The 25,830-nt window shown below is 36.8% G+C and overlaps 1 protein-coding gene across 4 annotated transcripts in view; it reads left to right on the top strand.

Moving 5' to 3' along the window:
• The first annotated feature begins 1,253 nt into the window (after positions 1-1,253).
• Positions 1,254-25,830, top strand: part of PFDN1 (prefoldin subunit 1) — a 67,128-nt gene continuing 42,551 nt past the window's right edge. For all 4 annotated transcript variants that reach the window (XM_016214137.2, XM_087816335.1, XM_087816337.1 and 1 more), the window contains exons 1-3: positions 1,254-1,307; positions 3,691-3,857; positions 22,130-22,214. In XM_016214137.2, the coding sequence (XP_016069623.1) occupies positions 1,275-1,307; positions 3,691-3,857; positions 22,130-22,214 (285 nt within the window). In that variant the 5' untranslated portion in view covers positions 1,254-1,274. The remainder of the gene's footprint in view (positions 1,308-3,690; positions 3,858-22,129; positions 22,215-25,830) is intronic.

Raw genomic sequence — 25,830 nt, forward strand, 5'->3', positions numbered from 1 at the left:
GTGTTCTGGGTAGAAGTGCTGGCAGAACCATTATCCTATCGTTCTTTGTTTCAAGGATCTTAGACTCTAATAAGAAAAAAAAATTTTTTTTAAAGGTATTAAGTGTCATGTACCTTGCGACAGGAACAGATGTAGTCTTTAGAGTTGGGAGGAGAGATTATTTTTGATCTGCGTGTGCAATAAGTGATGTTAAAAATAAAAAAAGACATAAAATGGAGGAGGTGACCTGTTTGCTGGACCTTGAAAGACAAACAGGATAATGCTAACTACATCAACTTAACTACAACTATTTATTGCGTACCTACTGTGTTCTTGGAGCTATGCTTGGAGCTTTTTATCCTGATCTTATTTATTACTCACAATAACGCTGTTAGGCCAATACTGTTATTCTCAAATAAAAAGAAAAGACAAACTCTACTGCAACACAGCTAGTAAATGGAACCAGACATGGTTAGGGTAAACCAACTTTCAATCCAGATCTGTCTGGTTCCAAATTTCCACCCTTTTCCTCTCCCTCACAAGTTTTTAGAGTAGGTAAAACATTCATTTCTTCCATTTTCAAAAGTGCAATTTCTATCCATCCTTCTCCTTCAAATGCTGGCTAGGTCTTTTACAGCAAATTCTCAGTCTGTGTGCAAAGTACTTGCATCAGGTCTTAAGGGTTGTTTGCAAAAGCACAAATTTCCAGGTCCTAATCTCAAAGAGTCTAAGTAAATAAGGTTGGGCTAAGGACCAGAGAACCTGTGTTTTTATTTATTTATTTTAGCAAACTTACTTGGCCTTTCTTGAGAACCACTGTGTCAAAAGGGTCTTCCAGGAGCATTCAGTAGAAATAAGCTCTTTGGAAGAGCACGTCACTAGCATTCTGGTCTTCTCCATACTGGCATAGCTCAGGCTGATTTTTTCTCCCCCCTGACAGCGCAGGGCTAGCTGAATGAATGAAGAGGTTTTGGCCTGATCTACATACATCTCAGTTTAGCAGCACAAACTAAACTGTTTGTCAAAATGCTGAAAACCACACACGAAATCTGCGTGTTGTGCTATGTCTGGAAGGATGTGGAGAAGTAGGCCAGGCCTGATAGAGCACAGGGGGAACACAGACTGAATCGGAATCCAGGCTATTTCAAGAGTTTCTAGGCGGGGAGAAGTGAAGCCTGACTAGTCTGACTCTTGCGCAGGCGCAGAAGAAAGGAGGGCTAATCGCATCTCCAAGGCGCGCCCTTCCCCCCCTTCCCGGCTTTCTCCCACCGCGCAGGCGCAGAGAGTGAGCCAAGATGGCGGCGCCCGTGGACCTGGAGTTGAAGAAGGTAAGAAAGTGTCTTGAGTAGGCCGAGGCTTTTCTTTGGTAGCCGAGGGGACCGGGGACAAGAATATCGAGGAGGCTTGAGTCTTGCGGAAGGAAAGAGGCCCCAGGGGACTGGGGGGGTGATTTCCCAGAGTCCTAAGGCGGGATCCTGTCTCCCTAGGTTGGAGTGGGGGGAGCGAGCGGTTTTTGCTGGAGAAGAGCCTGTTGGGCTGGGTTTGGTTAAGTCTGGTGGGCCGGTAGCTGGCTTGTCCTCTTGTTCCGAGCTCCAGAGCCGTTTCGTTGCGCTTGGAGCCTTCAGGTCCATAGCAAAGCCTGAAGTCAGTGTTTCAGATTGGAGCTCCTTAGGACGGCTTGCCCGAGCTGAGGCCTCTGTAATGCTGTGTCCTCATTTGCTTTGAAAAACTACAAATCTAACCTGTGCTTTTAGGCCACTTATTCGATCCCAAACCTGGAAGGTCGTACTGCAGTTCACAGATATGCTAATAGCAATGTGCATCTCAGGGCTTTGGCGCCCCACCCCCCACCGTTTTCGGAGGAGTTGTTGAAGAAAGAAACAAGTCCCGTAAAGTTTTCCAAACAAAATTGATACCAGAAGAAATTAGGTTTCTCTCTTCAATTGCTTATAAATGTATTGTTACTCAGAAACGTTTTCACCACCTGAGTTGTCAGGATCCAACCATACTTTTTTGTGGGGGCGGGGAGGGGATTTAAAAGATTCCTAGGCTTCATCTACTTTAAACCTTTTGTAGAAAAGGAAACTGATTTCCAGAAAAGACTCAGTCAAAGGTTGGGTCTAGAATCCAGTATCCCCTGCCTTTTACTCCACACTTGGCTATTAGTTTAGGTTCTTCAGAAGAACAAGTTTTACTTAAGATTGCCTTCTGGTCAGTCTGTGCATAAACAATAGGACAGCTGAAATAGCTGTTGATCCTAATAAATGAGGCTGTTTGTTATTGCTGTGAAGATTTATGTGTGTGTCTGTCTTTTTATCATTCTTGGTTTGAAACTTGTAGATAAGGCCCTTAGGTGTTCTCTCATGCTGTAGTATCTCAGCTTTCACAACATACTAGCTTCCTTAGCAAACTGTGTACCCAACAATCAGGTAATACCTGTAATTTTACATACAAAACAAAATTCATATTAAAAATGCTTAAAGCATTCTAAAAGTTTACTTTTTTTTAATCTTGTTAAAAATTCAAATTTAAGTCCGAGTTTAGTGAAAGAGCTAGCTATAGTGTACAGCTGTGAATGGACTTAACCTCCCAGTATTGAATTGTTGCTTAGAAACCTGTGGACAATGAATGCAAACTAAGAAAACGGTTTCTGCCTTAAATTGGTTAGTTTTGAGAACCAATTAAATTAACTAAAGAAACTTGTTTAAAGATTTTATCTTCTAATACTTTTTTTCCAGGCTCTTCCCTTCCCCTCCAGATAAATCTTTTGAAACCTTACTGGTAGGGGAGAACCAAGGCAGAAGAAGAGTTTAGTAGCCTTTGCCATGTATTGCAGTCACAAATGTTTGTTATTAAGTCATAAATTTGACAGCATGTGAAAGTCATTCCAGGCACTTCAACAAGAGTATCCAAGAACTGTGTTTATCTTTGAGTTAGGTGTACACACGGTCAAATTTGGCTTGGTATGTGCATATGAAGATGATGATGCAATTCTACCAAAGCTTTGAAAGGTTTTTCGTTTTTCTTTTTTCTTTTTTATCTTTCTCTTAAAAATATTTATATTCTGGATATTACTGTAGACCGTAGAATAAAAAGATTCGTGAAGTAGGGACCAGAAGAAATGGATTTAAATACCTGACTTTCCACCTGATAGTTGTTCAGTCCTGTGCAAGCCACTTATATCTCTTTAACACATTTAATTACTTAATTTGTAAACTTATGATGAAACTGCCTCCCTAACTCATAGAATTTGAGAGCAGTAAATGAGATATATTACTCAGGGTTCTCATGTTAATATACCTATATTAATTTTTGAAACAAATGTGGGAAAGTGCTTTGAGACCTAGTTGAGTAATACAAATGTAGAGAGTTGTTCCATTTATGGTTCTTGTTTGGGTCTCTGGGTTTCATTCTCTGACTGTTGCATTTATTACTTTTATTACTCCTTGGGTACCTGCTACTTGATATGGCTGTTATTTAATGTGCATTTGTTTCTGCTTCTTCAAATAGATGACATTCTGAGGACAGGGTAAATTCAGTATTTAGCCTAATGGCTTGATTGTGGTTACAATTATACTTTTATTGGTTTGCTTTAGTAAATTTCACAGCTTTGTCTCTGGTAAGCATGTTTTATTTTAACATATTTGGATTTTACTTAAATGTTTCCTGTAAGATATTTCACCTACTAAATCAAGAACTTGTTTTTATTAGGCCTTCACAGAGCTTCAAGCTAAAGTTATTGACACCCAACAGAAGGTGAAGCTTGCAGACATACAGATTGAACAGCTAAACAGAACGAAAAAGCATGCCCATCTTACAGATACAGAGATTATGACTTTGGTAGACGAAACTAACATGTATGAAGGTGTAGGAAGAATGTAAGTAAAATATATCCTTAAGGGGGTTATCTTGGGAGATGTTTTGTCTGAAATAAATCAAAGAAGTTGTTCATTTTAGGACTTGGGTTGAAGTATCACAGTAGCTTTAAAGATGATCTAGTCAGATACCTTCTTTTTTATTTATTTAAGTGAGAAACCAAATCCCACATGTGCTTAATTTATTTTTCAAGTTGTAAGAGAAAGTTTATTTAGAAAGTCACAGAGGTAGAAGTGAGCTGTAGGAGAAATGGGCTCAGGAAACAAGATACAGAGGCAAAAGACGGGCTCTTGGAACTTAGGAGAGAGAAACGTAAAGCTAACATGCCTGGAGGGTAGAGGAAGAAGAGGGGGCCAGATGTGTTTAATTTTAGACTTTGAAGTACATTTCTTAAATATTTTTCTCCTCTCTCTATGATTAGATACTTTAAGTGTTTAACTTCAATGATAAAAACATGATTTGTCATGAAAAGATGTTCATAGTAATTTTGTGCGTGAAGGTTTATTTAAGTAATTGTAGTTTTAACCTCCCCTTTCCTCCTTAATTTATTAGGAGTCATACAGATCATAACTCTTTTAGATGCATGACCAGTGTCCTAAAATAAAAATATTCAGTTGTTATTTAAATAAACTCATTCTAGCTATCATACATGAGAAATCTAGTAAACCAATTTACCTTTTGTTCTAATTGTTATTATGGGATTAACATATAATAACACTTCCCCTTTTTTTAAAAAAACATATATTACCTTTATGAGAGCGAACAGATCTGCTTCATGTCCTTTGAGCAGTAAGTAAGGAATGGAAAAGCCCTTAACTACAGGTCACATTCCATTACAATGAGCTAAAAGGAGAAGACTGATTTGGGGGGGGGGGATACAGGAGGAGGGTTCTTCTGGAATTTGGTCTTTGACTATTACTTAGTAAGTGGACCATTACTTCAAGTTTGGAGAGCTTTTAGTTGGAATGGAATTTGACCTCAGTCTTGGGATGACTTGTTTTGAGATTGATTTGAAGGAAGCATAATGTGTAACATTTAGCAATGGCTTTGGAATGACATCATGAGAAATAGACCGTGCTCCTGACTAGCTAATCCATCTTTCTGGAAAAGAGATAGATTATGATAAACTGTTCATCAGATTTGCTTCGTCAGAGTAAACAATATTCCACAAATAAATTTTGTCTCCAGAGTTCATATTTTTCATTTTAGCTTGTTTTAAGAGGTAGAGAATCCCAATTTAAGAGTTGTTACTGGGACACAAAAGAGTTGGGTTGAAAACAAAGGAGCACCCTTGGATATGTGTCCATGTAGTATGAACTGATTGTTGGCATTCACGACAGGATAATTTTATCCTTAATGTGAATATCCTTAGGTCTTAAAACAGTAATGCTAGCTTTTCTAGCATGGTTGTTAACATGTTGTCCTTGCATTTCACATCACTACATTAGCCTGTTTGCAACAGCTAAAGAATCTTTTTCCAAAATAGAAAAACTCTGACTATCTTTGGCCTTTGAGCTACAGTGAAGTTTTTATTTTTATTAGGATAATTTCATTTATTAAACATTCTGCAGAAGTGATAGGAGAGTTGCTTTTTTTTTTTTTTTTTGCATACTGCCCAAAGTGCTACTGATAGATTGCATTCCACGCAAAGAATTTTAGAGTTTAAAGGCTGGGATATGAATTAGTTAATGGTAGAATAGTAATATTTCCAGAGATTTATTTCATATTTATGTTTTTAAAAAGAAATGTGTAGTTTTAAATGTTTGGATAAAGTGGAACTCCTGTATGGTTTCATTCCTTGGTTTTAAATTTTACTTTTTGCTTTCTGCATCTCACTGGGAGTGTGCATTTGACCCTGCATTGTAGGGGCATGTAAGGTGAATAGTGTTTGTTGGCTAGAGTATTAGTGCCCTCAGGAAGAAAAGACTTGCTGAGTATTAGTCTGGTCATGAGGACGTTCTCTTTCTTGATGCTAAACCTGAAATATCTATTTCTGAATTTATAGTCTTGGGTAATCTTGAGTATCATTGTGATTCACTTCTTTAATTCTAGTCTTTACGTTACGTTATCTTTTCTTTCTTTTTGAGTATTATTTGGGAATTCTAATTAGAATACTGTTTTCTCAAACTGTTATTTTAAAACCATGGATTATAAAATTGAAAACATTCCGTTTTTGTTTTAGAACTTGCAGTAGATTTTTGCCATAGCTGAAATTCAGGCCTCATTATATCTTGCCTAGATTATTGCAATACCATCTTAACTGTTCTTTCTGCCTTTATTCTGTCTGTCCAGATGCATTCTTTACACATCTGCCAGAGTTAATCATGTCACTATTCTTCATAAAATCCTTTTGTTCGTCCTCTGTTGTCCACAGGATAAAATTTAAACTCATTAGCCTAGCATCATGGTTGTTCATAATCTGTCCTTTATTTATCCTTCTATCCTCAAGTCCCACCAGTTTCTATTCCCAGACTCAGGCTGGCTTGTAAATTTCATTTCATGGACTTCCTTCCTTCTATTAGCTTTGGGTTACCTGTTGAGAAAGAATTTGAGTCTCATGTAGACTTTAAACATTTTTTAATTGATTGGTGATACCTGTCATGTAGTAGCACACGTACCAGAAGTTGTTGTCCCTACCCTTGCCACATGGGCTTCCTCACACATGCCATGTCTTGTGCTTTCTTGCTTTTGCTCATTCTGTCCTTGGCCTGTGATATTCGACTTTCCCCTGTGAAATTCTCATCCTTTAAGACATAGCTCATTCTCTGAAGATTTTTCCTCTCTGGCACACTTAATCACATTTCTGAGGTGGCACCAGGACTTTTGTTCCTATAGCTAGTAGAACGAACACACACACGCACGCACGCACGCAGAGAGAGAGAGAGAGAGAGAGAGAGATTTATTGATTGATTGATTTTTAAACAGGTCAGTCTCCCCAACTGGATTGTCAGCTCTGAGACCATATACATACATATTTACCTTTGTTTCTTCAGTTCTCAGCATAGTGCCTGGTACAAAGTATATGTTAAGTGTGCGTTGATTTGAATTGAATATGATTCTCTTGCCTAAAATAACTGTTTTCTTTTGGTTCTTATGAAAGAAAATATGTTTAGAAAGTGTCAGATTTAGAATTAGAGTTTATTGTTTTTTAATATTATGATTCAATAAAGATGAAATTATAAAAGTGACATGTATTTTGACTGTCAGAGGAATTTTGACCAAAATTATGTCATTTGATCTGACAGGATTAATTCTTTACTAACTTGTTGAGAAGGTTGACTATTTCTGAATACCAACCAGTTGCAGAGGTACTCAGTCAAAACTGGCAGTATAGAAAAATCCAAGTCTTTGAAATTAAGCTGAGGCATTATAACCCTTGGAGAAGAATAAAGGCTATTCTATGCAGAACGATATCAATATAATTGTATTTATTATACCTTCCTCATCTTCACATAGGATGAAAGTCAGATTTTTCTTTTTGAAGTGTGTATTTAGTTTACCAAACCATTGCGAGCCCAGATGCCTTTCAGGTCACAAATATGTGGAAAATTTGGTAGTGTTAAATACCTGTTATACGTGGCTGTTTTGGGCTTAGATCAAGAAAAAGCAAACTGCAGAGTGAGAGGTGATGGATTGCTATATACTGTAAGCTCCACGTATTTGTTGCTCAAAGCTGTGTTCCATCCGGTCTGTTGGCATGTTGCCAGCACATTTTAGTTCTGTTACTTCATATTCTTTGGAGAGGCTGTTATGTAGCCTGATACTACTACCACCGATTTCTGGTTTTACTCCTTAGGCTGTTTGTGAGCTGACCTCACCATGCTGCTTTGAGAACTATGATGAAAGTTACAACTGTGGAATGATCTGTCTGAATACTTGAGAGTGTTTGTCTTTGCATCTTTCTAGCATGCAAGGAGGGAGTCAAATAAATACTAGATCTCAAATAAATATTTCATGATTGTTTCTTGTATCTTCTTTTTTTCATAAATAAGAATCCATTTATAATGGTATATGGTGGTTTTCTTCCTTTTTATTTTGCATAAAAGTAGAGGTTTTTTTTTTAGTTTTTTTTTTTTTAAATAAGAATTGCATTGGAAGGTACACATGAGTGACATTTAGCCATGCTGGGGTTTGAAATGACCACCATTAGGATAAATGTCAAGCTTATTTTTAATTAACAATAAATATGATCCTGACCCTGATTTGATGTCAGGTCTATTATCCTATTATTCTAATCTCCTTTTGCTTGAGCATTATATAAATAACATTTCTTCTTTCCAAAAGAGACAAATTAAGCTTTTTATTTTTTTTTAATATGGGAGGAACTTGAGTAGATTAGCCTTTGAGAAGAATGATTAGTGCCTTTTTAAAACTTGAACCTAACTAAATATAACTTTGTACCATATTTAAACTAATTTAGAGGTATGCCACCATTCTGTGGGTATTTTTTACATTTAAGGAACTAAGAATGAACAATGGTATAAATCTACCAACTAGATAAGTGTCTAGCAATGCAGAAATTGCTGTTTGGGAGCGGTGTTGCTATTTCTACTTGTTGAAGTAATTTGATGGTTGTTCTCTAATGGTTAAAAGATCCAGAAGTGTAAGACTTAAGATAAATGTGGCACAGGTAGAAAGTGAAACAGTAGGTCTATTCCTGATAGGTAATAAATTTAAAAAAAAATATAAATAGTTGAGTAATTTTTCTACTAATTAGGATGTAGAGATATGAACTGTCCATGACAGCTTAGTTGAACTGCCCTTTGTTTAAAATGTTGTGTTGGTTTTGTAGTGATTTTAATTGTTAAGTTTGGATGTTGACCTGTAATTTGAACTGTGACATTTGGTAAAAGTAGGATGAAATTTTTGCTGTTTGTCTTAGTTATGTTAAATATTATTAGAAAGGGATATAGTCATGCTGCCTCAAGTTTTGCAACTGTTTTACAATTTCTTGTAGCTGTAGGGTTGATATTCCAGTCAATTTGAGGTAATTTTAAAGCTGAAGAAATAGTTGTATTATATTTTATTCCTAAAAGATTAGGAAATAAACCACAAATCGTGGTGTAGTAAATATTGTTGATAAATATTGTTGATATAGTAAAAATAGTTAATATTGTTCTCACTGGAATCAAGTTTGGATATTTTTAGTGCTTACTATAGGAGAAAAAAGTAATATGCAGGTTTCTTTTGGTGAGAGCAAATTGCAAATTCATAAGCTCTTTTTATGCTCTCTTTAAAGGTATTAATCTGTATTTTAGAATAGAGAAAATCAGCAAATATAAAATAATTTTCAAAGGTAAGGAATTTTTTAGTTACCTTTTAGACTTTATTTTAAAGGAAGAGGAGTTCTTGATTTTGAGCTGCTTTTACTAATAGACTATGACCCACCCTTCATGTGTTTTTATACAGAGCCATTTAAAGTCATGGCTTTCATTGCTCAGAGTTCTAAGGGAAAAAACCACAACTTTTCCTGTTGTGCAAGGAAAAATGACTTCAGTTTTGTTGATTTTGAGTATGTATATAACCCCAGATGGGCATACTCTCCTCTTCCACAGATGTGGTACTCCAGGGAGAGGAGATTTTTGAGTAATGATTCTTAATTTCCTTAAGTGTCAGTGATCTAAAAACTTGGTGTTCATTATAACTCCGCTGTATTGCTGTGTAGAATGACATCACTGTTTTTATGCCAAGGGAAGTTAACAAACATTTGCGAAGCAATTACATAGCTATGTTTCTTTTGCAGAAGAGTACTTTTAATAATTCTTTCCCTTCTTCCCCTCCCATGTCCTCCAGGATCCAAACAACCTGATACACAGGAAATTAATTTTGAAAAGGTTGTGCTAATTAGAAATCTATTGTACAAAAGGACAAAGAAGGTTGTCATACTTACCTTGGGATGTGCAAACATGCTAAAATTTTTTAAATGTGTCCTTGTATGTTACTTATTTTAGGCCTGAACTTGTTTTTAAAAAGGTAAATGTAATTGATTTATTTAGTTAGTTGGAGAACTTTGCTTCTGCATTTCCTGACATCATAATGCCTGACCTTTTTTTTAGCTGACAAAGGATTAAACAAAATCTGGTTTTGTTGTATGAAAGTAGCAATTATTCAACAACACAAGAGGATACTACAGTGTATTCCCATTGGTGATAAGCAAGATTCAGTGTAGTTAACTGAGGGAAGAGTGAAAAGTACTATTACCTTTTGTTCCTATGTAAATAAAAATAAAGGCAGCAATAATCTTAAACTTTGTTACTTTGTCAGTGGAGAATTATGTACTGTAACTGACTTAACTCTAGCTGAATTTCTCTGAAATGAAAAACAAATTTTAAGCTGTACCAAGAATTTTCTGATTTTAGCTGCCACTTGTCTCATAGTGGCAGATTTAGGAACAACTTGCTATCTAATCTGTTTGAGAGAGGACTGAAGTGTTCATGTCAAGGAATATATCATCTTAATGAGACAGCCAAAGAGCTCAGAAAAAATATTTTGACTTAGAAGGTGTGAGTCAGTCTATATATATGAACACACACTTAATAATGACTTATTTTAGTATTCTTTTCTTATTATTTGTATTAAGAATTGCTGTGAACTGCAAATCTTCTTTGCCCAGATGGAATGATTAGGATTGCAGTGTGTTGCATGCACCGTCAGTGCCTGTGGCTTTGTGAAGAATGTATGCTCAGTTTGTTTCTAGAAGTTTGAATGGACATATCTGGGGGAATATCTTATTGTCCTGGCCAGGAACCCCTCATTACTGACTCTTGTTCTGATGAAAATCAGTTACCTTGAAATGACCAGATTATCTGGAAGACACTATTCCTTTGGCTTTGAAAGAGGACTCGAAATTCTTTCATATCAAAATTTGCACAGCAGCAGAAGCCCAGTATTAAAAGTGTGTCTTTAAATAGATAAGAACATGACTGCCGTAAGCCGAGCCTTTTACATTGTTTGGCTCAGGGTAAAAAGATTTGGACGACAATATGCATCCTGTATGTGTTTCTGTGACTGAGGCTTTTACATTCGTGCCAAATATATTTCTCTGTGACTTTCTGCGTTTGTACCAGAAGTCTTGTGTTTATGCCCTTCGGTACTCATTGGGTAATAATTTGTGACTATCCAAGGGTTGTATTTTATTCAGTGTTACATTTTAACCTAGTGAAATAAAGATCACATCTTGGAAAAAGTTTTAGCACAGCTTGATGCTTATTGTGGAAATGTTCGGGGTTTGATAAGGCCAGAGTAAAAGTGGTAAACATCAGAGGTGATTATTTACCAGAATACTTAGAATACCAAATAGTGACCAAAAATAAGCATCAGGTTTAAAATAGATTAACATACTACTGCTTCCATTTCAGGAGTAACAGTTTGATTTAAAAATACTCAGTGATTTTTAATTAGTACAGATTGAATCTAGCAGTGTGTGAGTTACTCATCCAGAACAAAGAATGTTGACATGGGTTTGGGTTCCTGAAGGGACTATGATTCTCTAATAATGACAGTGAATTCTCAGTCTTCTTCTGATTTGAGCGGTCAGTAGCCTTTAGTCCTGTTGATCTCTCTCTCCTTCTTGAAGCACTTTTCTCTTGGCTTCCAGGACACTACCTTTTGGTTTTCCTTCTATTTCACTGGCCTTTCCTACTCAGTCTCCTTTACTGTTTCCTTTTCCATTTCCAAATGTTAGATTGACCTTGGACTCAGCTTTTGGATTTTTTTTGTTCTGTTGTTTTCTTACCTGTATTCAGTCTGTTAGTGATCTCATTGAAGCTTATCTCTTTAAAGGCCTTTTTATGTACTGACAACTCCTCAGTTTTTGGCTTTAGCTTAGACCCCCTTCCCTGAACTCCAAACTTGTGTGTCCGCCTGCCTGCTTTACATTTCCATTTTATGGTCTTAACAGGCTTCTTAAAATTAACTCGACTAACATAAAATTGTCATTGTTTACAAATAAACCAGTTCTGCCCTGGCTAGTGTGGCTCAGTTGGTTGAGCATCCTTTTGTGCACTGAAGGGTTGCCGGTTCAATTCCTGGTGAGGGCACATGTCCAGTTTGCAGGCTCAAGCCCCAGCTGGGGTGCATATGGAAGGCAACCGATTGATGTTTCTCTCTCTCCTTCTCCATCTCTCTCTAAAAATCAATAAAAGCATATTAAAAACAAAAAACCAGTTCTTCCCTCAGTCTTCCTAATTTCAGTAAATGGCTTTTCTATCCTTCCAATTCTTCCAAATCTTGGACTCATATTTTACTGCTCTCTTTCAATCCATTAACAAAGACTTTATCTTTAAGTGTTGTACAAAATCTGAACATTTTTACTCACCACCACCCTGGCCTAAACAACCATTGGATCGTTGCAGTCACCTCCTAACTGGGCTCCCTGCTTTCATCCTTACCACTTTATAGCTGTTCTCAACTGAGTAGTGAGAGTGATCCTTTTTAAACACAAGTCCTATCACTCTAGACAAAACCTTCAGGTGGCTTTCAGTTTTATCAGTGGAAAAGGCAAAGGCTTTTGCAGTTGCTGGCCTCTCTCCCTGAAGCCTCCTTTCAGATGTCTACATGGCTTACACCTTCTCTTCCTTCAGGCCTTTGCTAAAAAGACACTGAGGCCTTTCCTGACCACCCTATTTAAGATTATACACATACTTCCACCCCCACCTACTTTTCTCCTTTACTCTTCATTTTCTCCGTGGCACTTACAACCATTTGGCATAATGTAGTACTAATTATCTCTTTCTTAAATCAACTTTACTGTATATGTTTATTGAGATATAACATATACAGTAAAATACACGAATTTTAAGAGTACAGTTAGCCTGGCCAATGTGGCTCTGTTGGTTGGAGCGTCATCCCGTATACCAAAAGGTGGCTGGTTTAATTCTTGGTCAGGGCACATGCCTGGCTTTCAGATTCAATCCCCACTTGGGGCTCATTTGGGGATAGATAGATGTTTTTCCCTCACATCAATGTTTCTCCCTCTCCTTTCTTCTTTTTAAAAAATCAATAAAAAAATAAACATACTCTCAAAAAAATTAAAAGTACAGTTGGATGAGTTTTGACATGTAACAATATAAAACATTTTTTATCACCCTAAAAAGTTCCTTGCTTCTTCCAAGTCCATTCTCCCCCAAATCCTGCTCTAAGCAACTGATAATCTGATTTCTATCACTGGTTGATTAGTTTTGCCTATTTTAGAACTTCATATGGCCCGGCCGGGCATGGCTCAGCAGTTGAGCATCGACCTAGGATCCAGGTGATTGGGGTTCAATTCCTGGTCAGGGCACATGCCCGGGTTGTAAGATTGATCCCCAGTTGGGGGCGTGCAGGAGGCAGCTGATTAATGATGACTCTCTCATCATTGATGTTTCTATCTCTCTCTCCTTCTGCCTTCCTCTCTCTGAAATCAATAAAATATATTTAAAAAAAAAACACAAAAAACTTCATATGGACGATATATAAATAGTATCATTATAGTATGTATCCCTTTGTTTTTTCATTCTTTTTTTGTGTTACTGTTCATTTTTTTATTATAGCCATTCTAGTGCAAGAGTAGTGGTATACTGGTATGGTTTTATTTCGCATTTCCCTGAAAAACTAGTGATGATGAGCATCTTTTCATGTGATTAGTAGCCATTGTTTTGTGACGATACTGTTCAGATCATTTGCCTATTTTAAAGTTAGGTTGTTTTTGTTTTCATATTGAGTTGATAGAGTTCTTTATAAATTCTGGATACGCTTGTATCAATTCTGGGTACATCTTTATCAATATTTGTACAGTGAATGTTTTCTCCCAGTCTGTAGTTTGTCTTTCCATTTTCTTATGAGTGTTTTTCAAAGAACAAAAGATTTTAATTTTGGTAGTTATATTTGTAAAATTTTTATTATGGTATGTGATTTTTTGTGTCCTATTTAAGGAGCATTGTTCTACAAAGTTGAAAATGTGTTCTCTTACGCTTTTTTCTAGATGTTTTACAGTTATACCTTTTATATTTACTCTCTGATCCATTTTGTCCTTTTTATTTTTTAAAACAGCTTTATTTAAGTATAACTGATATATAAAAACCACATATTTTTAAAAATATGTTTTTATTGATTTTAGAAAAAGAGGAAGGGAGAGGGGGAGAGAGAAACATCGATATGAGAGAGAAACAGATTGGCTGCCTCCTGCATGGCCCCCTCTTGGTTCCGGATGATGTCCAACCAACTGAGCCACACTGGCCAAGGCTGCACATATTTAACATATACAGTTTGATGTGTGGACATATGCATACACCCATGAAACCATCATTACAATCAAGGTAATAGACATATTGATCATGTCCAAAAGGTTCTGTGTGCCTCTGGTGTGCCTGTGTGGTGTATTAAGAATACTTAACATGAGATCTACTCCCTTAACAGTTTGGAAGTGCACAATAAAATATTATCAACTGTAGGTACTATGTTGTATAGCAGAACTCTAGAACTTACTCATTGTACATAACTGAAACTCTATACCCATTAAAAAACAACTTCCCTTATCCCCTTCCTCAGCCGCTGGCTACCACCATTCTATTCTCTGCTTCTATGAGTTTGACTATTTTAAATATCTTCTATATGTGGAATCATGCAGTATTTGTCTTTCTGTGACTGGACTGTTTCACTTAGCATAATATCCTTCAAGTTCATTCATGTTGTTGCAAAAAGTAGGATTTTTTTTTAAAGCTGTATAATATTCCATTGTATGCATATACCACTTTTTCTTTTTAAATCTTTATTGTTGAGAATATTACAGATGTCCCCCCTTTTTTCCTTTTGCCTCCCGCCACCTGGTTCCTGTTCCAGGCCTTCACCATGCTATTGTCTGGGTTCATCGGCAATGCATATAAGTTCTTTGGTTAACCCCCCCCCCCCCCGGCCAGATTCATCAGCCTGGTCAGTGTTTCCATGCCTCTGGATCTACTTTATTCATTAGTTTATTGTGATCATTAGATTCCACATATAAGTGAGATCATGTGATATTTGTCTTTCTCTGACTGGCTTGTTTCACTTAGCATGATCACCTCCAGGTCCCTCCATGCTGCCTCAAAGGGTAATAGATCCTTCTTTTTAACAGCTGCATAGTATTCCATGGTGTAAATGTACCACAGTTTTTTTATCCACTCATCTACTGATGTGTTCTTTCATTAAATATAATTTATCCATTTTGTGTATATCAGACCTCCTCAGGGACTACGGGTTAGGCTTCTCTTCCATTTATTTCAGTACTCTTGCTTCTGCATTCTTTCTTCTGCTTGCCAGCTTCATCTTCAGGTTGGATGAAGACGTTCCAGGGATTTCATTCAGATGTGACAACATCCAGAATTAGGAAGTACCATGTTTTTTGTGTCATCTTTGTTAGGACCAAAGAAATGTTTTTCAGAAGTCATCAAAAGAGCCACCTCTCACATTTCATGACAGGAACTGAAGCACATACTTGAGCTAATATCTTGGGGGATGGGACTGCCATGATTGGGAAAGACCAGTCAAGATTTACCCCAGGATTCACTTCCCTGAGTCACTTGGGAAAGTAGAGGGCACGCAAACAAAACTGGGGCTCTGTTAACAAGGAAGAATGGATATGAAGTAGCTAACCATTAGTGTCTGCTAAAATTATCAGCAACAACTAATACAGTGACCAACAATTGAGGGCTATCCACATGAAAACTGTTGGTAATATATTTAAGATGAGTTGGGGAGAGTTTAATGAGGGAGTACAGGTAGAGAGCTATTGAAGTAATTCAGGAGTGTATTAAAAGGACATAGCCCGGCCGGGCGTGGCTCAGCGGTTGAGTGTCGGCCTAGGATCCAGGAGATCCTGGTTCGATTCCTGGTCAGGGCACATGCCCAGGTTGCGGGCTCGATCCCCAGTAGGGGGCGTGCAGGAGGCAGTCGATCAGTGACTCTCTCGTCATTGATGTTTCTGTCTGTCCCTCTCCCTCTCCCTCTCCCTTCCTCTCTCTCAAGTCAATAAAGATATATTTAAAAAAAAAAAAAAAAAAAAAAAGGACATAAATTAAGGTGACAGAAGTAGAATGGAGAGAAAGAGGGTCAGTATGAAAGAAAGTGATAAATTGGGAATGTAGGGGACAAGGAGGAGACCTGTAGGTTTGGGACTTATGTAAGTGGGAAAGTGATATCATTGCTGGAAGCTGAAGTTGAGATGGGGAAACTGCTTTTAGGGAATGTTGGTATGGGTAGATAAAATGAGTTAAATTTGGGACATGTTGAATTTGAGGAGATGTGGAACATACAAGTAGAATGACCATTTGATGATGCAGACATAGTGCAAGTAATAGGGGTTGGTACTATTTTGAGAGTTATTAGCCAAGTTGAAGCCTTGAAAATGAGTTCTTGTGCAGACTTTGGGTAGAAATAGCTTAGCTGAGAGCCTTGCATAATGTTTGGAATAGGAACCCTGGAAGAGAAAAGGCAGGTTGGGTTTATGACTTAGAGTAGTTGATGAGAGGAACATGGATAGCATAGTACAAAGATGTAGCAGCATTCCTCAGAGTTAGATTTGAAAATACTGTGTTCTGTAGATATCTTTTGCCTGAGATATGGCAGGTCTGAGTGCTGTATTTTTGGGTTACGGTCTAATATGTTATTTTACTGCTCAAACAGTTCCACTTGGGCCATTGGTTCTTTTAGGTTGTCTCCTGTAACCTTTTATTTAACATGTTCCCAACCTTTTGTTTGTTTGTTTCTTAAATTAACAGACTTTAGTTTTTAGAGCAGTTTTGGGTTGACAGAAAAATTGAGCAGAAAGTATAGAGAGCTCTCACATACTGCCTCCCCCCAATCTCCCAGTTTCTTTTTTTAATATATTACTGTTTTTAGAGAGAGGAAGGGAGAGGGAGAGAGAGAGAAACATCAATGATGAGTGAGTCATTGATCGACTGCCTCCTGCCCGCCCCCGATTGGGGATTGAGCCTGCACCCCGACATGTGCCCTGACTGGGAATTGAACCTCAATCTCTTGGATTGTAGGTGGATACTCAGACACTGAGCCATGCTCGCTGGGCTCCCAGTTTTCTTTATTAAAATGTTGCATTTGCACCCATCCGGCTTGGCTCAGCAGTTGAGCTATGATCAGGAGATGGAGGTTCGATTCCCAGTCGGGGCACATGCCCGGGGTGTGGGCTTGATCCCCAGTAGTGGGTATGCTGGAGGCAGCCGATCAATGACTCTCATTATTGATGTTTCTATCTCTCTCCTTTTCCCTTACTGTCTCTGAAATTAATAAAGATATATATATTTTAAAAGTTTGCATTTGGGTGGTGCATTTGTTACAATTGATGAAGGCATATTGATAAAATATGATTAAGTTTTGTCATTTACATCAGGATTCACTCTTTGTTTTGTACAGTTCTGTGGATTTTGACAAATGTATAATGTCTTTTTTTTTAAAAAAATATACCTTTATTGATTTTCAGAGAGAGGAAAGGAGAGGGAGAGAGAGATAGGTACATCAATGATGAGTCATTGATCGAGCCCACAACCCGGGCATGTGCCCTGATCAGGAATCGAACCCTGATTGCCTGGATCCTAGGTCACGCTCAACTGCTGAGCCATGCCTGGCCGGGCAATGTATAATGTCTTGTATCTGCCATTACAGTATCACATAGAATAGTTGCACTTTCCCCAAAATACCCGGTGCTCCACCTATTTATCCTTCCCTCCCTTCCCCACACCCCTGCAACCAATGATGTTTGTTTTTTGTTTCTGTTTTTGTGTTAACCCTCACCTGAGGATATTTTTCCATGGATTTTAGATAGAATGAAAGGGAGGGATAAAGGAGAGGAAGTGGGGTGGGGAGAGAGAGAGGTCACACATTGATTGGTTGCCTCCTGCAAGCACCCCGACCAGGGCTGGGGACCAAACCCAAGACCCTTCGGTGTGAGGGCCAGTGCTCTAACCATTGAACAACACTGTCCAGGACGACCACTGATGTTTTACTGTCTATAGTTCTGCCTTTTCCAGAATGTCATAATTGGAATCTTTCAGTATATAGCCGCAGGTATGTGCCCTGACTGGGAATTGAACCTGCCATGTTTTGGTGTACGGGACAATGCTCCAACCAACTGAGCCACCTGGCCAGGGCTCACTGTTTGCTTCTTGTATGTGCTCTGACTGGAGATCAAACCCAGAACCTTGGTGTATTGGAATGATTCTCTAATCAACTGAGCTACCCAGCCAGGGCTGTATTCTTTTTTGTTTTGCTTTGTTTTAAATTTGTTTTATTGTGTTTTACATCTTTTTTCCTCTTTTTTTTTTTTTTTTTAGTTTAATTTTTATTAACCCATCTTCAGGTTTACTTTAACTTTGCCACCCCCTATTTAGGAGCATTGTAATTTATATTCTGTGCTTGAGATTTTTCTGGTCCTTGTATTAAGTTGATTTTGAACTATAATTCATGAGAAAATTCCAGTTTATTGTTACACGTTCTTAGGGACATTTTTGCTTTTTCAGTTTCTTCTCTTTTACTCAGACGAGAGGTAAGTTTATTTTTTCTTCACTCTTAGATTGAAGGTGGAACCCTTTGGGAACCTGGCTTTAATTTAGAATTCTAATATCATCCTTACTTTGGATTGCCCCTAGATTGTATCTCATGTTTTACATCCTGTTTCTGTGCCAGTGTGGATGGTCAAGGTCTCTAGAATTCAGCAGAAACTCTCAGGGCTTTCTCAAGAAGGGGAATTTATTGCTTTCTTACCTTCCAGAATTCATGATTTCACTATGTTTTGGGCCTTTGTAGAATCTTCATCGTGTTTTTTCAGCAGAATGTTTAAAAATGAATTTTTTTGGCTTTGTTTTTAATCAGAACGAGTGTTCAGGGTATCTACCCTGCATTTTGCCATAAACAGAAGTTTTTACTCATTCAGTGCCCCAGAGTATGGATGTACCATAATTTAATTGCTTCCTCACTAAGGGATTTCCCTCCCTCCCTCTTGCTAAAATATTATGAAGTAAAATTTTTTTGCATGTAGAACTTTGTGCACATGCAAGTAGTTTTCATTGCCACTGGAATGAGGCAAAGAAGCAAGATAAGTTCATTCTTCAACTTTTTCTGTGTCACTTAATTTGTGGATGCCCTAAGGACTATTAGAACATGTTTTCAGATTCCTCTGTAGATTTCCTACCCAAATAGAATGCATTATCATAAGCCTGTTGTTGTCTCTGAATAGTGTATGTCTAGGTGACCATACTGCAGAAGGGTACCCAAAAGACTGTCTTTGCCACTGATCCTGGATTGTGTTTTGGGCACATGGACATAGTAGAAGTCACATACCAATCTGCAAGGCAATTCAGAATACAGCCTCTGATGTTTCTCAAGCAAAACCAAAGGCCGTCATAAAATTATGTTTTTTGGGTGGCATAATTGCAAATAAATGAGAAAATGAAATAGCAGGCTACAAACTCATGAGGGTTGACAGTGCAGGGCCAGATGGCATTGATTTCCAATGTAGAGGCCTTTTACAAAGCATTGACTCTAGTCTAGATTATGTCATTCTGTGCATGTTATTTGTCATATAAAATAATTTCCCTCTTCATGGTTTATTTTTCCTTTGTAGCACATTCTGAATTCCAGAATTTTTTATCTGCCATTTGGCTTTCCATAAACTATCAGGCAGGATCTCGGTGAGATTCTCTGCTTTGAGAAACTGTGTACATAATATTTATTTATGACTCATAATTGCATTGTCATGATATATCCCTTATCCTCAAACGGCATCCCATAATTCAGTGCCTTTTTAACAATAGACAAGGTGTTTTCTAAAGACTTTTTTTCAGAAATCCAAATATTTCTTGGGGCCCTTTCCAATCTCTATACCATATATCTTTGGCATTTTAAAATTTAAGGCCTGAACCAAATTCCCCATAGTGAAAATTCAAACTTTTTTGTTTGAATTTTGACTATGTAACTACTCTTTAAGGTAGACATTTGAGTTTACTCAATACTTATCCGTGTTTAAAACTTCCATGTCTCGCATTTCCTTAGGCTTCTACTAGATTTACCAATCTTGGTGACATCTCTCTGGCCTTTGAGGTTGGCACAGTCCAATATAGATACCTTGTGGGGAGAGGGGGTGGCCATGGAAAAACATGTTTTTGTTGTTGAGTGTTCTTGCTTTCTAGTAATTTTATTTTCTGCTGAAGGGATTTAGTATCTGTTCAGATAATTTATTTTTAAAGGCCACATAAGTAATGACCTGACCTCTAATCTTAGCTTTGAAAATTTCCCAGACACTAATAAAGATAATGTCTGATGACCTATTATTTGAGACTACTACTCACAGGCCAGCAATCGGTGCTATTTTAAAATGTATATTTTATTCTAAAAATGATTTCCATGGCTAAAATACTTTCTTTGAAAAATTATGCATGTAATAACATGATTTGGTGACTCTTGGGCCTAGATTTATAATACTTTTTATGTGGTGTCACTGAGACAGTATAGTTCTAAACAACTCTTCTCCTCAAATACTGTACCAAATACTGATGCTCTTCAACTTAAGATGGGATTATGTCCCAATGAACTCATTGTAAGTTGAAAATATCGTAAGTTGAAAATGCATTTAATAAATCTAACCTACTAAACGTCATAGCTTAGCCCGATGTATCTTAAACGTGCTTAGAACACTTACATCAGCCTACAGCTGGGCAAAGTCATCTAACACATGGTCTGTTTTATAATAAAGTGTTGAATATCTCATGTAATTTATTATGTGTATTGCTTTTATGCCATTGTAAAGTCGAAACATCATAAGTCAAACCATCATAAGTCTGTAATTATTTCTGAGAAAAATGTTCTGTAGACCATAATCTTAATAAAAAATAGCACCTTGTCTCTTGGACTAATAATAACGCTTGGACACAGGGTTATAGAGTAATCCTTATTTTGCATGAATATATCAGTAAGATTTTTATAAAGGATCAAGTTACTACTGAAGACTAGTATGATCATTTAAATTATTTGGACTGTCTACCTCAGGACACAGGCTTAATAATTAGTGGAGTGAAAGAGAAGTTCATCAGACCGTATTGATAATATGTGTGCCAAGGTGTATTCATGAAGTAGAGGTGGGGGGGAAGCAGTTTCCTCCCAGGTGTCTAGGCAAAGCAAGAGTTGTCCTTTTTGGTCTGTTTTTACTTGTCCTATATCTGTAATAACAGACCCTCTTGCTAAGAACCTGTTGAGTACAACGCTGTTTTTGTGAGGTTGGTAGAGGAAACTGCATATTGCTGCCTCAATATGTTTTCTTGTTTGGCTTTTTGTTAAGCGATGATGTGTAGTTCTTTGTTAGAAACTCTAAGTTATGTACAGAGAGAAGAAACAGTTCACTTTATTAATTGTAATCTTTAATTGGGTTGGACAGTCCTGAAAGAGATTTGAGTAATTGAGGTTTTCCCTTGGTACCAGTGGACGGGAAATATTTCAGTTCACTTAATTGGGCTATAAAATAGTTTGTTCTTTCTTCCCCTACAGCAAGAATTATGAACATAAAGTCACAAAACAGTGTTAATTTTTAAAGCTTCCCCGTATTTCCACCCTCCTCAGTTGTAAGTAATAAGCCTGACTGTAAAATGGGAAAGTTGAAATTTCCCCCTTGCGCATCTTGAGCTTTTCAGAGGCATTGTACACTCTGGGAATGACAGTGAAAGATGCTGGGCTTTCCACAGCGCTTTCTGTGTGAGGGACCCATACAAACACTAATGCATTGATCCTAACACAGTACCGGATTGTGACTTTAAAAGGTCATGAGTTACTGTGTTACCAAAAAAGTAAATAAATAAAAGGAGATCGGAGGGAGAGCTCTAATTTATAAATATTGTTTAAACAATATCTGGATAAAAGTTGATACAGATAACTGGAAAAAAAAAAATTGTGGGGGATTTTTATTGTTTGTTAACTTTTCTCTTAGCCTGTAATAGATTTTTATCCCTTTATTTTTCCCCCCTTTTATCTATGCATTTACTTGAAGCCCGAGTCCCTTCTTAGATATGAAGGTAGGATTTACTTTTAAGCTTTTATTCCTTCTCTGCCAAGAAGGCTTAAACCTGTGGTGATTTTTGGAGTTTGTCGCAGTAACGTAACAGTGCATATTATTATATGCAAGTCAAATAATCGTACACTCGTGAAATGACTTGCGAAATGATTCCTTTAGCTCCCTTGGTTTAATATTTGTGGAATATAGCTGTTGATTTTGATGAATAAAGTGGTCATGTGGCTTAATCTTCAACTTTTTTGTGTTTTGTAGGTTTATTCTTCAGTCCAAGGAGGTAATTCACAATCAGCTGTTAGAGAAACAGAAAATTGCAGAAGAAAAAATTAAAGAATTGGAAGTAAGTTTTGAGTGAATATTGACAGTAAGTAGTCAACTTTTAGGAAAAAGGGAATTATGTCATTGTGTCATATTAAAGGAAAGTGGATGCCTGCTAAGGTCATGTCATTATTACTTTCATTTTTCTGATCGTGGTGGAGCTATGAAGTGGTCAAATGAATGGCGGGTGTATAAGACACAAAGAAGTCTCTTGAAACTGGGGATTTCTGAAGATAGGATGCTATTATCCTGAGTACATTTTCTCCCTTTCCTTTGAATGAATATGTCTGTTTTAAGAAACAAAAATAAAAACAAACATATATTTAAACACTTCATATTGTGGTGGTAGGGCATGAGCATGGGTAATGATAATAGTAGTTAAAGGATCTTGATATGTCTCTTTTATGCATTGTTATTACTTTAACCTAGATTGGGTGTCTGGACGAGGACCAAGTATTAAGCTATAATTAATTAACTGAAGGATGGTGCTCCTATGAGGAAAACAAATTATTATTATATTTTTTAAGATAGGGAAAAAGATTAGTATGGGTAAAAGTAACTTAGTAAATCTTTGGAAAATTGGAGTTTATTATTACAATGTCCTTATACATTAGGACTTTTGATGAGATACTCTTCTTGGGCTTTGGTGAAAGGTGCATTCTTTATATAGTAAAAGTTGGACTGGACAAAAAACTGGTTATTATTTCTTTGGGAACAAGATTTCCTGATACGGGGTGGGTACAATGACTTCATAGGTCACTTTATCTAATTTGTGTGAGTACTATTTGAGGCAGTGGTTCAGAATCTGACTCAGCCCTCTGCTGAATTGGTGAGACACCCCCTAGCCTTCTGGGGATTTCTCAGGGGCACTGACTTGGTATGGCCTTGGGTGAGCATGTAGTGTCTTAGGTTACTTAGGCTGATTTTTGTTTGACTATTGATGATAATTTAAACAAACTTGATAATAAATTTGTAGTTTAGAAAGGTGTATTGTAAAAACAAAACAAATAAGCAAACAAACAAAACAAAAAAAAACTGTTATCCTGTAGTAATTAGGTTGTTATCATGTCCAATTTTATCACTTTTGTCAGCCCAACTGTTCTAGGTTGAATTTCATATTCTCTAGTGTTTTCAAACAAAAGTATCTTAACTCCAGTCACATCTGTTTCATGTAGATAACAAAAAATGTGATTTTGTAACTGTAGCTAAATATATCTAAAAATTGCCCTGATGAATAATAATGTGTATTATTCATTTGCAAGATGCAAAATATTGTATATATAATTTTCTTATAATCTCTGTGTTGGATAAATTGTTACAAGTATGTGTTGACTTTTATAATTAAAAAAATTATCAAATAAAATTGCCAGGGATGATGATTTTAGCATACTATTCAGTTCTGACAAGTATTAGGAAATTTGCTTTCTAAAAGTTTCTTTTGATAGAATCTCAAATACAATACTTGTTAAGTATCCTGATATCTGTCAGATAATAGATGTAGATTAGCTAGCTTATTGGTACCTGTTTGAAATGCTACTTATAGCTACAAAAACTAGTAGAGTTAAACTCTAGCCTCTACCCTAGGAAGTTCTTTTGTTCTTTTTTCTTTTTAATCTTTCATTTTACTGTTATTTAGATTATAAAAGCATTATAAGTGCATTATTTAAAAAAAAGTCAAAAAATAAAACATGATAAAATGAAAATACAACCTTCCTCTCTTCCCTGCACATCATATGTCACCTCTGCAGTGGTGTGTATTATTCCAAACTTTCCTTTATTTTATAAACACATTCATACACATATACACATTTAAAAAAAATGAGTAATTATTCTGTATATACTCTTCATCATTTGATAACTTTCCACTTTAGTAATGTAAACCTAGTTTATGTTTAATTTTTTGCTTTCCATTTCTCCTACCATTGTATATTTATTACCTCAACATTCAATTATTGTATGATCCCTACCTCTACATTTAGTATATTCTCCAATACTGCCCTAACCTGTATTGTTATAGTTTCACCCACTACATACTCTGTCTCCCCCGAAGCAATCCTGTACTTTTCCACTGCTATACCGTTATAGCTTTGTTACTTAACCCTGAAATATATGCATATGTACACACCCACATGTGCACTTATACACACAAACATTGATAATTGTAGTGTTCAGATTTTCTTCCTAGTTATTTTCTGCTTATTTAGTTATTGAGAGAGATGTATGAAATCTCTGTGATGGTGTTTATCAATTCCTCCTTAGTCTTTCAGTTTAGTGGGCAGTGGTATTTAGACACTACTACGTGGGTGCTGTAAGTGCTCATTATTACTGTACACATAGTTCAAAGGATATGTTTCATTTTGCTTTATATGTTCAGGAATTTCTCAGCTTTTTAAGAGATAACATTCCTCTGACTTCCATTGTTGCTAATGAGAAGTTATCTATCAATCTAAGTGTTGTTCCCGTGGTTCCCACCCCCCCCCCCCCCCCCCCCCCCCCCCCGTCTACTTTTAATGCTCTCTCTTTTTCTTTCATGCTTTGTTGTTTCTTTGGGATATGTTTAGGTGTGGATTTAGTCTTTTTATTTTTTTGTAATCCTACTTGGATTCAGTTGGGTTTTCTGAATCTAAGGATTAGTGTCTTTCATCAATTCCAGAAAATTATCTCTGAATATTACTTCCCTGTTTTCTCTATTAAATGGTATTTTCCCCCCACCTTTAAACCAGCTGCCCCCACCATCTGCAGTAGCATCTTAACTGTTTTTTCCATCTCCAGCTTTCTCCCTTCCAATCTTTTTAGCATATTTAGGTTATATAATGACCTTTCTAAAATGTTAAATTTGGTCCTCTTTGTAAAACCCATCATTATTCTTAGGGTAAAAGTTCAAACTGGTTAACATACCTTTAATGTTCTTTATGAAATAACTCCTGTTTATTTTTCTCATCTTTCTCATTTCCTCCCCCTTCTCTTATACTGCATGCTGCAGCCGTGCAGAAATATTCTGTTTTTAGAACTTGCCGTGCTTTCTTTGTTTCTACTAGGTCTTTGTAAAAGCAGTTCCCTCTAACTGGGAACTTCTTCCTACTGCCCTTACCAGCTCTATCTGTTAATCCTTAGGATCTTAGCTTAGGGCTGTTTGTCTTGAGAATCATTTTCTGATTCCTCAATTTTAAATTAGGTGCTTTTTCCTTGTTGTCCCTAGTTTCATAGCACAATGTGAGAATTTGGGCATACGAACTATCACTAGTTGAAGTAATTACAAATAGGTTTTCCTATTACTTATGAATCTAGATACAGATTCAGAGCTCGAAGTCGTTTTTCCCAAGGCCTCTCAGTTGCTCCTCCTTCGAAATAAGCAGTCTCTTCTGGGCTCTAATATTTCTTGCCAGTCTAACCTATTTCATCTTAACCCTGTTATCATTAGCATTGTTAATTTCTGCCCTTAGATTCCTTACAATTAAATTGAGAAGGCACAATTTATACATAACTCTGCAGGCAAGGGCCGGATTGTTTTTATTTAGTATATTTTCCATCTCTGAAAGAGTAAGGTTGCTTTTGGTCTGGGTCCATAGGTCCAGTTTCTTTTTTTAAAATTTTATTTATTGATTTTAGAAAGGAAGGGAGAGAGGGAGAGAGAGAGA

This window comes from Miniopterus natalensis, chromosome 4 (genome assembly GCF_054644295.1).
Source record: "Miniopterus natalensis isolate mMinNat1 chromosome 4, mMinNat1.hap1, whole genome shotgun sequence".
In the NCBI taxonomy this organism is placed as follows: Eukaryota; Metazoa; Chordata; class Mammalia; order Chiroptera; family Miniopteridae; genus Miniopterus; species Miniopterus natalensis.